This window comes from Danio aesculapii, chromosome 7 (assembly GCF_903798145.1).
Source record: "Danio aesculapii chromosome 7, fDanAes4.1, whole genome shotgun sequence".
Lineage (NCBI taxonomy): Eukaryota > Metazoa > Chordata > Actinopteri > Cypriniformes > Danionidae > Danio > Danio aesculapii.
In genome coordinates this window covers 24,531,869-24,547,516 of record NC_079441.1, presented here as the reverse complement: position 1 = coordinate 24,547,516, position 15,648 = coordinate 24,531,869, and the positions used below count along the sequence as shown (strand labels likewise).

The 15,648-nt window shown below is 34.4% G+C and overlaps 1 protein-coding gene and 1 non-coding gene across 5 annotated transcripts; both read left to right on the top strand.

Moving 5' to 3' along the window:
• The first annotated feature begins 3,562 nt into the window (after positions 1-3,562).
• On the top strand, positions 3,563-3,644 carry trnal-aag (transfer RNA leucine (anticodon AAG)). The gene has a single exon. It is a non-coding gene; the product is annotated as a tRNA-Leu (tRNA).
• A 576-nt stretch (positions 3,645-4,220) lies between these two features.
• Positions 4,221-15,261, top strand: snapc2 (small nuclear RNA activating complex, polypeptide 2). Of its 4 annotated transcripts, none has more exons than XM_056461381.1 (5): positions 4,221-4,241; positions 7,100-7,356; positions 7,451-7,624; positions 10,998-11,523; positions 14,409-15,261. In XM_056461381.1, exons 2-5 carry the CDS (start codon positions 7,144-7,146, stop codon positions 14,735-14,737), a joined length of 1,242 nt encoding a protein of 413 aa, XP_056317356.1. In that variant the 5' UTR covers positions 4,221-4,241; positions 7,100-7,143; the 3' UTR covers positions 14,738-15,261. The 4 variants fall into 4 exon arrangements, with proteins under 4 accessions (XP_056317356.1, XP_056317354.1, XP_056317357.1 ...); XM_056461379.1 differs by having other exon boundaries at positions 4,226-4,277; XM_056461382.1 differs by lacking the exon at positions 4,221-4,241 and adding an exon at positions 6,431-6,799.
• The last annotated feature ends 387 nt before the right edge of the window (positions 15,262-15,648 follow it).

The following is a 15,648-nucleotide window of genomic DNA, read 5'->3' as shown; positions in this document are numbered from 1 at the left end:
CAAGAAGGTCGCTGGTTTGAATCCCGGCTGAGCCAGTTGGTGTTTCTATGTGGAGTTTGTATGTTCTCTCCGTGTTGGAATGGGCTTCTTCTGGATGCTCTGGTTTCCCCCACAGTTCAAAGACATGCGCTATAGGTGAATTGAATAAACTAAGTTGGCCGTAGTGTATGTGTGTACATGTGAGAGTGTATGGGTGTTTCCCAGTAGGTTGCAACTGGAAGGGCATTCGTTGTGTAAAACATATGCTGGATAGGTATGCGGTTCATTCCGCTATGGTGACCACTGATTAATAAAGGGACTAAGCTGAAGGAAAATAAATGAATGAATGAATGAATGAATGAATGAATACACCAGTGAACTGAAAAATATGTATTGACACTGAATATTAGTATTAGTAATATTGTATATCTTAATTATAAAGTGTATGTGCTTCTGTTACAAGATAAAATATAGGAGTGGTGTAAAAAGGTTTCTCAAATTTCAGAGGTGGAATAAAGAGTCATTTGACATTTGGACAGCAGTAAATGAAAAAGTCTTCTCAGGCAAATCCTCTTAAGGTAATAAAGCAGTAAAATCTGATGTGATATATCTAGATGTACAATACTGAATACAGTTGTCTTAAATTGCTTTCAGATCAATCTTTATTCTTTTCTTTTTTATGCAAGCTTGACAGTTTTTCATTTCATGAAACTGTGTGAGTCAAATCTGCTTGCTGTCTTATGTTGGCTATAAGGTGCCAGTATCTTCAAGATTTGAATGCATATGAGTGCTGACAATTAATTTATTGATCTACAATTGATATAGAATGCTAAAAGTCCATAGCTCTGCACTCTCAGAAATAAAGGTACAAGAGCTGTCACTGGGGTGGTACCTTTTCGAAAGGTACATATTTGTACTTAAAAGGTATATATTGGTACCTCAGAGGTACTCTTTTGTACTTCTTTGGTACTAGTATGTACCCTTATTAATTACCCTTAAGGGTATTAATAAGTACCCTTTAAGTACAAATATGTACCTTTCAAAAAGGTACCACCCCAGTGACAGCTCTTGTACCTTTATTTCTGAGAGTGTATAAAACTCAGATTTGTATAATAGACATGTTGTTAAGGCTATGCCTCATTTATCTTGGTTGTTTAATTGGATCAGTTACTGACACATCTTGACACCTCTAACTTTATGCTGAATCAGTCACGGATGAATATCATCCCCTGTGCTACAGCTTAAGAGAAGACATGTGACAGCTTAATATTGTACTTGTCCTTTAAATAATTGCCATTTTTATGCTTGTTTTGAATTTCATTTATGTATTAATTTATCGTCAATTTAGCTGAAAAATTATATATTATTAAAAAAACTTTAGTAAAATTATTCATTCATTTTCGGCTTAGTCCCTTTATTAATCTGGGGTCGCCACTGCGGAATGAACCGCCAACTTATCCATATGTTTTATGCAGCGGACGCCCTTGCAGCTGCAACCTATCTCTGGGAAACATCCAGCACACTCATTCACTACAGACAATTTAGCCTACCCAATTCACCTGTACCACATGTTTTTGGGGGGAAACCAGATCACCCGGAGGAAACTCACGCGAACGTGCAAACTCCACACACAAACTCCCAGCCGAGGCTCGAACCAGCGACCTTTTTGCTGCGAGGCGACAGCACTACCTACTGCGCCACTGCGTCGCCTAATGCAGTTTTTATTATTATCATTTATTATTATTATTGTTATTTATTCCTTTAGCCTATATGCTTATAGCCTAAAAGGTTTAAAGACAATATCAAAAATGCAGTATTTAGCATGCATAAATATATAATGAGCATAAATTATGCTGGGTTGTTTTGGGTCAAATATGGACCAAATTTATTTTTAAAAAAATGTTAACCCAGTGGAATTTGTCCATATTTGACCCAAAATTGGGTGGAAACTGGGCACATTCTTGATATAGCCTTCCTAGAACATGCATAATAGCGTAAGTTCTTGAGGTTATAATTAAAGGTTTTCATTTAGAATTAATATATAATTTAATTAATAAATACAAATAAGACAAAAAACTAAGCAATTAGACCAAATAATTAAACATTGCATCAAAATAAATAAATGAACACAAAGAATAAAGAACAAATAACAACTAAATACGGAATAAAATTTCTAATACTAAAAATATGATGTATATAGTTCAAATAAATGATCCAAAATTTGACTTTTGGACAAACAAACATAAATTAGATCAAAATAAATAATGACACGTACCATTGTGAGAAAATAATAATAATAATAACAATAAGCTTGTGAATATATATTTAGGCCTACTATATTTGTATTACTTTATCACTGTGTATTGGTATCTTTTAGATTTTAGAATAGGAGTTTCCTCACGGAGGATGCATCTACAAGAACAAGACTAAAATCCCTTGGTCTCGTAACCCTTGTGTACTGTTCAAATTTACAACACTTTTGTTATGTCCGTTGCTAGTTTTGCCCCATTGACTTCCATTATAATTACTTTTTTTATTGCGACGCCATGACAGTATACAATCATGCATTCTTGATTGTTGGTATTTTCCCTGTTGGGAAGAGGTAAAATGTGTAATCTTTACTGGTGATCATCGGTTGGCAGCATTACCCCTTTAAACAGACCTGTGCAAAAAAGTTTCTGTTTTTTATATGGAGTTCTTGGAATAAAACAGCAGATTATAGTGTGTGTGTGTGTGTGTGTGTGTGCGTGCGTGCGTGCGTGCGTGTGTGCGTGTGTGTGTGTGTGTGCGTGTGTGTGTGTGTGTGTGTGCATAAATACATTTATGTTTACTATTTTCTGAGAACTGAGCTGCCTATTTTGATTTTTTCAGACATATCAAGATAAGGTCTCTCTCTCTCTCTCTCTCACACACACACACACACACACACACACACTCACACACACTCCATATAGAAGGCAAAAACCAAACTTCTTTTGCACTGCAACAAATAATCAACAGTAAAAAATAATAACGTACCTCCTCCCAAAAGGGAAAAACAGCAACAATCAAGAATGCATGATTATATGGTGTCATGGTTTTGCAATGTCATTATAGTAGAACTCAGTGGGGCAAAAACAGCCCCTAACATAACGAAAGGGTAGTAAATGAGTGTTGTTGAATTTTTTAAATTTTCAAAGCAAGTTTCCGACAACTGTTTTAAAATAAGATTTATCACCAAGTATCATTTCATTTGCTGAAACAGAGATAGTTGTGGCCAAATTAAGACTCAAAATCACCCCAGAGTAAACGAAAACATCCCCAACAGCACACAAGGGTTAATCCGCTCCACGTGGTTGCGCAGCCCGTCACGGTACAAGACGCTTCACGGTAGCTTTCAGCCTACTTTTCATTTTTCTTGAGTGTTTTTACTTAACTTATAATACACAAAAATAATACCGCTAGTTCAGATAATTGCAATTGACCTCGGTGATTTTGGTATTCAGAAACGATTTATTGGAGCGAACATTTAATTAAAAAGAATAATAACTACTGACGAAAAGGAAATCATTTAAAATTCATGATAGTGTTTGTATGAGTCGTGGGTAGCGTGGCCGAGCGGTCTAAGGCGCTGGATTAAGGCTCCAGTCTCTTCGGGGGCGTGGGTTCGAATCCCACCGCTGCCAAACACTTTTGAATATACTACAATTAAGTGTTCAAAATGTAGCATTTTCATATAGAATTTGAGCTGCCCATCAGCTAACAAATCGCTGACTCTCTGGACGGTTTTAATGCTCCTAATGTCACAGGCAGAATTAAGCTATATGAACGAAATGGTGAAAATATAAGAGCTGGGTTGACAGATCCTGCTAATACGTGACAGAATAGGATTATACTTGATACAAAAAGTTCAATGTATATACATTATAAGGGTATGTTTCGGAGTTTAGTGTCTCACAAAGCAGGTTTAATGAAATATATTTTCTTATTGAAGTTTCGAGCGCTCTCTAGTGGTGTGTTTCATCAATTACAACAGCACGCGTTCTGCAGTCATTTTGTAGTCAAATGGAAGATGTAACATATTTCATAACATAAACACTTTTAAAGCATATTTAATTCATTATATTTTTAGTACAAATATCTACATAATACATAATACAGCATTTACTGTATAGTACATAAAAGAGAACGAGCCATGCTATCGGAAACAGCAAACGCGTTTCAGTCTCGTGTTTTTTGATCCCTTTGGTGACTCGTAGTCAAGATACCGAGAGCGGAAGCGAGTAAGTGTTATCAAAGTCCATGCATTAAATTCACACGTAAGTTAGTTTATTTGATGTCCTAAAATGGCTTAATACCTCAGTAAAACCTTGCAAATGAAATAAATTAACTGTCTTTTAGTCAACTGCTTTCCTATAGGTTAAAAAGTAAATATTTAGGGTCAGATGTGTCTGTCGGTTCAGTAACTTAGTTGTTTTTAGTTAACGTTACTTTTAAGAGAGCACAGCTAGTAACCTTTTGCACAGTATTGTAAGTGAAAGGATTGAATGTATGTATTGGGGCATCACTGTTGCCTATGTAGAATATGTGATATACATATTCATGCATAACCCCTAAACATCTTTATTGGTTTCTTAAAAACACACTGCTAATTAAATGCAATAGTTTGGGCTTCCCTATAATTTACTTAATTTTGTCATACATTAACTAAACCTGCATATGCATCAGTTTAATTCCCATCACTTACACTACCGTCAGAAATGTGGAAACAAGATGTTTTAAATGTTTTTTGAAAGTCACTTCTGCTCATAAAGGAGACATTTGATTAATCAAAGTACAATAAAAACATTGTGTAGTAATATTGTGAAGTATTATTTCAATTTAAAACAACGTGAATATACAAGTAATAAATTAATCATGTGATTTAAAGATGAGTTTTCAGCATTTAATACTGAGCAATTCCATGCAAACGTCAACCTTGCCATGAAAAAATGAGGTTTTCAAAAAAAAATAGCGAAACCGTTTCTACATTTATTTTAATTTTTTGTGTAGGCTTGTATTTTACAGTACTGTAAAAACGTCTCTGTCAATGTATTAAAACAATTATATTTGATTTACCAAAGTCACACAAGTGGCAATTTCACATCTGCCACATCCATAACAAAGAGGTGTCACGTCTATGACCAAGATTTTTCCTTATAAATGTAAAATAAAAATAAAATTAATAATTTTGTTCTATGGAGAGTAGGCATGGGAAGATAACTGTTTTCAAGGTATACCGCGGTTTGAAAAAGTCAAGCTATTAAAACCGCCAAAATATTCTTTAATACCATTTCTAAGGTATGTGTAATGTTACATTTAAAAAAAAAATTAGGACAACAAAATCTACAGCAGAAAAGATCTTCAAAGTTGCCATTTTAAAGAAATCTCTGTTTTTGAAACTAATGAAGATATCAGAAGTCAATGATTTATTTGAATTATTCAGTCTGACATGTTTACTGTTCCAAATTATTTTAAATCTTTCACAAAATAAAATATATTGTGTTCAAAGGGGGAAAGTTTTTTCAGTTTTTTTACCCAGACATTTAAAAAGAATATATTTTACAGCAGTAATTACAATAATGTGATGCCGTGAAAACGTGATATTTTTATAGCGTCAGAATCTTATACCGACCCATGCCTAATAGACAGTCAACTCTTATCTTTTTGATTAGCATTATTTCTTTTGGGTTGTGGAGTTTAATTCACAGATTTTCCACAAAGGATGTTGAATTCTGTAAACTTGCTAACTTTTTTGGCCACATCCATAACACATTTATTTTCCTCATTTAAAATATAAAAATCTTCACAGATTGATATTTTTCTGCTCCTATAACTAGTAGTAGTGGTTAGTAGTTTTGGAAAATAAAAACATGTTCTGATATAATGTTAACATATACTTTAACTGTGTATTTATGTTTTGACTTTTTACTGCAAATGTCTCATCCGTAACGCTGGAATGGCTCTAGTCCAGTTTTGAGTGGTAAACACGATCCATCAGAAATCATTCTCATGTTGCTTTAATGCTTTCTTTTAAAATATATGTTTTTGTAAAACATAAACTGATCGCAAGTGACTTTAAAGACATTTGCAACTTTTTTTACAGATTAGTAATGTTTAGTTTCCACAGAAATATAAAGCACTAAAAAAGTGTTTCAGTTTTGAAAATAGCAACATTATGTAAAAAATTAAGCAAATTTAATAAATCATGATAAGAAATTGAAATGATTTCTAAAGGATCACATGACACTAAAGACTGAAGAAATTATGCAGAAAACTAAGCTTCAAGTTGGTGAGTCACAGGACTAAATAATAAATTATTATGATTATTAATAAATAATAAATTTTCAGTATTTTCATGTATAAAACAGTTAATAATATTTCACAATATTAATATTTTATTGTATTTTTTATCAAATAAATGCAGCCATGGTGGACAGAAGAGAAAAATGATTTTCAAATCTTAACATTTGCAAACATTTGACTGTTCGTGAACATCCTTTAAAAAATCCTCAGTGACTATGTTTACATGGACATCAGTAATCGAATGATTTGCCTTAATCTGAATTAGACAATATTATGATCAAGGTGTTTGCATGAGTTGCTTTTTGAATGTTTCTTTCATGATCCCATTTACATGTTATGCACATAATTCAATTAACGTCCTTGCATCACCACACTTTTTCTCCAGAGTTTCATGTAATTTCAGGTGTTTCATTTTTAATTTGTCGACTTTAACTGCAGTTTGGAACTTTCATTTTCATTCAGGAACATTTCATGCATGCCCCCAATGACAAACGAGGTATTGTATGTGAGTATGAACTGCTGGAAGAGTGTTGTTTTAATGAAATTTGATGCCGCACACCCAATGGAATGAAAAATTCATTCCATCCAGTCTTAATTCCATTTCTGTTTAGTTTAATTATGACCTTAATCGGATTAAATTAATCAAAAATTGCTGTTTACATGGTAGACTCTTAATCAGAGTATTGTCTTAATCACATTAAATCGGGTTATAGATGTCCATGTAAACACTCATTTTTAGTGATGGTCCAGTGCGATTAAAATTAAACTAGGTCATTTTCTTTTTTATATACAACAGGCAATCGTGTGCTATGTGGGATATGAATTGTGTATTTAGCAACTATGAAACCTCCACGTCGTCAGCGAACTGTACCTTCACGCTTCCATAAAACCCCTGAACAAGAACAGATAGATAGTGCCAGATCACTCTGCAAAGGATGGAATCGCAAAGACCTTTACTGCTTCTTGCATGCTTTAAAACAGCAGCAGAATTTTGAGTCTGAATTAGATCTGACTGAGATACAAAAGAAGGTTCCTCAGCGTTCTCTCAAACAGGTAAACTCACAGGCATCACCTAAATAGCACTAATGCCTGCAAATATGCACATAATGTCTATTTTAACGGTCTTGTTTTGACTGTATGGTTTCAGATTGAAAACCTGATAAACAAAGTGAAGTCGCGTGTGCTACAGAAGGTGTATCAACAGGTCCAGAGTCAGAGGAAAAGGGAACGCAAGGCTAAAGTTCCCATTGAAACCTGGGGAGAAATGGTACAGAAAATCTCCACATCCCATGGGAAGACTATTTCCTCTGCCTTTTCCCAGGTCTGTATGAGAAATTTCATCTCCAGTCAATCAAACCAGTCAACACAACAAAATCCTGTACAGATGCTTCTCAGGCCCTAATTTATACTAATACGTTTTAGTTTTAAAACAGTGTTTTAGAAAGAAAACGATCCACATCCACACTGGCGTTTTCATCTAGTATTCCTGAAACGATCTCCGTCCACACTGTACTGCTGAAAACGCACATCACGTGACCACACACACTCTGGCATGCGCTGCAGCATATGTGGACATCTGATTGCTTTGAGCACACCTACCTAGGTGAGAGCAGCGCACATCGGACAGTTCATCAAGATTCTAACGCTGTATCTCATCTCATTATAGTTGTTAAAGGTGATATTTTATTCATCTTGTCTCTATCTAATGACTCTTTGGTCTTTTGAATTACTTGTTCTCAGGTGACGTGTTTTGGCTGAGCGCAAAGAGTTAATATATTAATTTATATAAACATGTACACTGATTCTGCACATTTGACTGATTACTTGCCTTTATTTCCTATATTATATAAACTTATTGTATTATTGATTGCCATTGTTGATTATTAAAACTGATATACAGCGAAAGAGACCAGTTATGTTTCATATTTTTCAATGAAAATAAATTGAAGCAGTTATGTTATAGGCTCCATTTTGTTATAAATATGCATACAGTGAAGATGACGGTCATATAAATATGTAGCTACATGATGCCTTAACATTTTTGGTGTCTGTTAAGATGTTAATATCAAAATGAAAATAGGCAGTTTCTTATATCATGTTTTCATTTTATTGTTGAGACAACAACATAGCCAGGGTGATGTTAGTGACGTTTTAAAGTACACTGTTTTCCAAATCAAACTTGCAAAGTGTGAACTTACAAGGAAAGGATGCAAGACTGAACTTTGTATACTTGATATTGAGAAAAAGCCTCAATCAGATAGGCATATGTCTGCAGCCATGCGTCTGTTTTCAGATGTCTCTGTTTCCCCCAGACTAAAACCAAAATGACCTCTTCAGCGTTTCCAAAATGCTCCATTTTTGGGGCTCAAAAACTCTGGTGTAGTGTGAACGGAAGGCGTAACCATAGCAAAACTTATGTGTTTTAAAACTAAAACGCATTAGTGTAAACCGGGCCTTAGTCATTTACAGACGTTTGGCTACATCTATGCTAATCTGAATACATTTTAAAGTGGCATTTTCATTATAAAACGTCATTTTCAATTGTTTCCCAAAAGTTGGTCATCCACACTGAAACCTCTGAATGAGCTTTTGTCCCATACTGTGGATTTGTTAAATTAATAGTTCATCTAAAAATGAAAAATTGTCCATCATTTAGTCCCCCTGACTTATTCCAAACCAGTATGTGTTTTTTATTCTGTTAAACACAAAGTTATTTTGAAGAATGTTGGAAACCTGTAACCGTTGGCATCTATTGTAGGAATAACAAATACTATGGAGGTCAATGATTACAGGTTTACAACATTCTTTAAAATATATTCTTTTGTGTTCATCAAACAAAAAAACTCTAAATTAGTCGGGACTTCTCGTGTAGTGGAGAAGTTGATGGCTGTGTTAAAGAACCCCTCTTAATCAGTTGATTCTAAATCCCCTACAAGATACATTTAAGAAACTCAAGACAAACTAAAAGTCAACATGGAAGAGGAGAGGCACAAAAGGGGCAAAAATAAAGTAGGCTCGAAATGTGAAAATGTAGAAACAGCCGATAATACTGATGGCGGTCAGGATAGCCACGGTGCGGGAAAGGCTAATGTTGAAGTGAATTGGAATAAGTCAAGAGTCACTAAATGATGACAGAAATTTCAACTATCCTTTAAACCATATGTCTCAAACTCAATTTCTGGAGGTCTGCAGCTCTGCACAGTTTTTCTCCAACCCTAATTAAACACAGCTGATCCAACTAATCAAGCTGTTCAAGACTAATAGAGACTATTTAAGCAGGTGTGAGGTGAAAGTGGACCACTGCTTTAAAGTGTTTATTTACTTTCTGGATATTTGAAACTTTGCAGCAATATATTGAGAGAAAGTTCAAATAATTTTTTTTAATGGGCCAACAATGAGATGGAGTTGTTGCTGTGAGTAAAAGTAACTCATGGAGTAGTAACACATGAGTGTAAAGTCACAAATTTGAGCATATAGACTATATAAGAAGAATATAGCCTGGTAGACATGCCAGAATAAAGGCTGTGGGTAAAAAAAATTGGGGGGTATTAGTGCAATATTTGATAATCAAGTTGTGTTATCTGTTATGCATTATTTCACTGTCAGGTAGAAACCTTGTATATCTGAAGAGACACAGTTCAAAAACACTAACAAAGGTTAATGTATCCAAACGTTAGACTGGTGTTGTTTAGATCTTAATCTATTTTACCATCACTGTTTGCAGCTATATACATATACAGCTATAAGTCAGAATTATTAGCCCCCTTTGAAATTTTTCTTCTTTTTTAAATATTTCCCAAACAATGTTTAACAGAGCAAGGAAATTTTCACAGTATGTCTGATAATGTTTTTTTCCTCTGGAGAAAGTCTTATTTGTTTTATTTCAGCTAGAATAAAGGCAAGGTTTAATTTTTTTAAAACATTTTAAGGTCAAAATTATTAGCCCATTTAAACTATATATTTTTTCAATAGTCTACAGAACAAACCATCATTATACAATAACTTGCCTAATTATCCTAACCTGCCTAGTTAACCTAATTAACCTAGTTAAGCCTTTAAATGTCACTTTAAGCTGTATAGAAGTGTCTTGAAAAATATCTAGTCAAATATTATTTACTGTCATCATGGCAAAGATAAAATAAATCAGTTATTAGAAATGAGTTATTAAAACTATTATGTTCAGAAATGTGTTGAGAGAATTTTCTCTGCGTTAAACAGAAATGGGGAAAAAATGAACAAACAGGGGCAAAAAATTCTTGTGGCTTATAATCCTGACTTGAACTATATGTGTGTGTATATATATATATATATATATATATATATATATATATATATATATATATATATATATATATATATATATATATATATATATATTCAAAGAGATTGTGACTAAACCACTGAATCCTTGAACTGTTTTCACAACTTTACAAAACTCCACCCAATCTCAGTCAGCTGTGTATATACGTATATGGTTAATATTTGATAAAATGTTGAAATATTGAAAGTTTTCGACTAATGGTGACGTTATGTTACACTCATGTTCTATTCCTGCCTCAGAATTATGCAAGTTCAGCAACTCATTCTGTCATTCTCTATTTATAGTGCTATATTTTTATTGCCTTTATTATCTTAATGGATCCTATAGCTGATACAGTGTTATGCAACTTCTGTTTGTTTTTTACTGTCATCAGATGCTTGTGGTTGCTGCCACCGAGCCCTGTAGCCTGATGCACTCTGAACCTCCACACCCCGTTACACAAACACCTGTTTTCTCCCGTCTTTACCCTGCTCATACCCCTAACACCCCTTCACGGCCTTCCACCTCTGGCGTGAGCCCAAACTCCAGTGTTTCCACTGCCTCAGCTGTATCATTCATTCGGCCTGACTTTAGTTCAAGTGCTGCTGACCACATTGGCAAATCTGATACGGGATCGAGCAGTTTACATCAAGAGCCAGTCATGCCTGAAGCATCCACACCCACATCAAGTTCCAGCCAGTCGCGATCAGAAGCAGAACCAGCAGTGTCCAGTCCTATGTCCAGCAGACCATCTCCATCAGCTTCCTCAGATAAGACCAATCCAGTTTCGATGGAACTGCTAGGTCACGATTACTTATACAAACCAAGAATAATGAAGAGCGTTGTGAACTTTGACAAGATTTATGCATATTTAAGTGACATGGACTCGAAAACCTGCAGTTCAGCTCTTTCTTCAATGGGTATGTATTGTTGATACACTCTGCATACAACATTAATTCTGGAAGTTACACTCCTCATCATGACTATACATTGTAGCAGGAAGGACGTTAAAGTTAGTGTCCAGTCCTGGTTCTTAAAGGGATAATTCACCCAAAAATAATACTATTTTTAATTATTAACTCTCCCTCAAGTAGCTTCACTGTTAAAATCTTGTCAACAACAGCATTAGAAAAATGATGTTAAAATAAATAAATAGAGGGATCAATACACATACCTTTCAACCCTTCCGTTTTTCATGGGATTCTCCCATTTTTTATACTTGCGTTCCGCTATCATCCCATGATATTTTCCTGTAATTCTCCCGTATTTTTAATCTATCTATGAAGGGGAGACATGTCAATAAACATTAAAGAGCTGATACTCCTTACACACAACCCATACCGCCGAACCACCAGGGGACGCCCCTTGCTCTGAAGTGTGAATCTGTTGTGTGATTTCATTTAATTTAGACATGAAAACATGTTGAAATATAGAAACGGCAGGGTTCACTTCTTTTCCATTAGAAGTGCTGTTGCCCCTCCTATGCAATCTTCAAAACAGTCAGTTTATTTAGCCGTATGTGACTGTCAGACGCGCTCTATAGTGATAAATAAACGCTGTTTCCCAAACGGATTCTGTAATGAGATTTGATAAGTTGATTTAATTTCTTTATAATAGCTATTGATTTTAATCAATTTAGTTTATTTGTTTTGTTTGTAATTTGATAATTTATTTTTAATTTTTCTAATGTAATCTGTTTATTCTATCTTTTGTAAATAATGCTAAAAGAATAAAAACATATTACTGACCATTTCAACTGTTTATTTACAATGAAACGGCTCCAGATGAACAGATTTAGTCCCTTATTTTCACATACCAATGTTGACAGGCAACTAAGTGGATCATATACTAAGTTGTGTATTATTCATTTACAAGACGGCACCAAACAGTCAAAAACAGAGGCATGACAGACGCTAATGTGAATGCTAATGTGAATACAGTATATAGATGTGAATGTATTCACACTGATAGTCAGGCTGATTGGAAGTGTTATTTAGCAGTTGTTATCTCGGAATAACGTACCTTGTAAATGTTACAACTGGCCGATCAGATTTGAGCATTCCAAACTGTGTAATAATATAAAACAATAGGTTGTTTTCAATCACATGTTTCTGGTGGCGCGGGAAATTTAGATGGAGGGCAGGAAGCGAATTTTAATTATCAAAAACATTTTGCGATATTTTTTTTATACCATATGTCAAATGAGATATAAATACAAAATAACAACACATGTTGGGCTAGATCCTCATATCATGAAGAGGGCCGAGTTTTCTACTGAACTCAAATATTTGCCAGTCGTTAAGGCGGTAGATACTGTATAAGCTATTACGATACATAAAATTACTATAGTAAGTACTATAGTGTTTGGAAGCATACTATAGATAATTGCTTGAATTAAACTGTCGTAGTAATTATATTGTTGCTGTGGTACGACACAACTGTAGTAATAACCTAATTATTCAATAGGCTTCAGTTTCTATAATTATACACCATCACAATGCACCACAGTTTACATTAACGTTACAGTATTTATTACAGTTTATCAGGTTACTATGCTATAGTATTCTGTAGCATTCTACACATTCTACACTTTACTATATGGTTCAGAGACATGTTTATTATTATTATTATTGTAAGGGGGAAAAAAGTGCTCCTCAATAATAACTAGTTTTGTTGCAAGGGTTGCATTTCTTTTTTGTTCAGGCGATGAACTTAACCATCAATGTTCAGTGCTGCTGCGCGTAAAGACATTAACATTATGGTTGCTTATTCCTCTGAAACCCATGTAAAGACATGGATTATCGCAAAACAAGATGGAGATTTCATTAGAGCGAAATACATGGCAGGGTGCGTAATTTATATTCTCCTGGACTTTGTATAAATGGTGGTGTTTATATCTGATTTTGATGTAACACATTAACATATTTATACACATAGGCCTGTATATATTCTTTATTGGTGCTGTCAAACGAATTATCGCGTTCAAAAAAGTTTGTAAATATGGATGTATTGACTGAATGTTTATTACATGCTGCCGCTTTTCAGCCAGTTTCTTGAACTTTCTCCCGTTTATAAGCAAAACCTTTTGGAAGTCTATAAAAGATGTTTGGCATTTCTTATTTTGGCTGATTTAAACAATTATAAACCACATAAAACAGAAACATTTTGATGTTCTGATAGCAATTCCTATGTAGAAGTATCATTTTCTGCGCATCATCAATGAGGAAATGTGAAAACAACATATACAGACGGCACAGAAAGAATTTGAGCTGTGTCCATGCTGGCCAAAGGGCTTCTGTGCCAATTCAAAAACAAATTGCAAGCTTTCCTAAATTTTGTATGATTTGCTTAATTTGGCTTTAAATTCAGCGATTGCAGAATTACTACATTCTAGAGGGACATAACTGTTCTATTTATTATAACTCATGGAAATGCGTTTTTCTTAGTCAAAAGTCAGGGAAAACTCTTTGACATTTGGTTTAGAGTGGCAACCCTGTCTGCAGGACTTTTCCTCACTGTGACAGCAAACTAAAAATGCATAGTTGATCTAACTATGCCTAGTTCATCTAACTCTAATTTCTTTGTTAACTAACATGACAAACCAATCATCATTTACACGCCGCCTTTTCATTCTAAACCTAGAGCTGTTGTTGTTGTTTTTGTCACAAAAAAAGCGTCAATGAGATTGTCATTTTGACCCCAATTACTTTCAGTGTCTCTGCTTATCCATAGAAGTGCGTGTGGATAAATGACTGTGAACTGTTGATTTTGATATACCTGTGAGAAACTTTGATTCTGTCTTCAGAGTGTGCAGTGCTGCTGGATCTGCTGATGTGTTTGCCTGAGGAGCTCCCATTACTGGACTGCAAGGAGCTTCAACATCACCTCCTCCAGTTACACTCGCAGCTCTCCAAGCCCACAGTAAAGCCAGAGTCCTATTCAAACGTCCCACTTTCTGATGAAGCTAACAGCTCTACATCAGCACAGAAGTCTAGCGCTTCTGCCGGATCCAGTGAAAAGCATGGACCAGTGAAGGACAGTGAGGACTGGGCCTCGGCTGGCATCTGTCCTCTCAATCCTCTGTCTGTTCCAGTAACTTTGCTGAAAAGAAAATCTGTGGATTGTGATAAATGACATGGTTATCCAGGAACAGGTGAATTGGGAATGAGTTGAGTCTCAGTTTTGAGTAATTGTTTTCCTAGAGTTGAGTGAATCATTCCGAATGAGGATTCTGTTCGTAAAAGTTTGTCATAAAACCAAGATGTGAACCAGGAAAAGTCAATGTTAAAGCAAGTATCTGCATCTTCAAATTGTGGAATCTTATTTTGTATATAATTGATGTATATTTGTGACATTGAGTTCAGTCTGTAATCCATTTTGAATGGAATGCAAGGTCAGTTAAACAAAGATGTACCTTTTATTTGTCATTTTGTCAGTTTAGCTAAACGGTGTTCATGATATACCCCATCATTAATTTTTTTTTAATCTCTTCATTTAATTTGTTCCAAATTTTCCAAAAGTGCAACTCTCTTGATGCCTAAATGCTGAAACTTAAAAAAATAATCATTTATAGCTTCATATTTTCATTCTGCTTCTGCTACAGTTAACAAGTTAATGTAAAACAAATCTATAAATAAAAAGATCTTTTTTAATGGTCATTTTATACTCTGTTCTGCCTGTTATAATGTTTGAAAATTAGACTTGATTTTTGTGTGTAAAATATTTACTCCTGGTTTCTTAGACGAGGCTTAAGCCTACTCTGTAAATAAACATGGTTACCAATTGAGTCAGATTAACCTTGAGCCATTTTAATTGTGTAAAACAATAAGTTATGATTAAGAAAAAAAATGTCATGACATTGTTCATATTTATAGATTATTTTACAGTATAGTGCCAGATTAAAATGAAGTAAGGTTTTTTTAAAGTACTGGGTTATCCTTTTTATTTTTATTTTTGAAAGAAACTCAATTTATGTTTTGAACACAAGTAATTTTTTTTTGAAGGGATGTTATAAAAAAGAGGCTTGATTTGATTTATTTAAAACA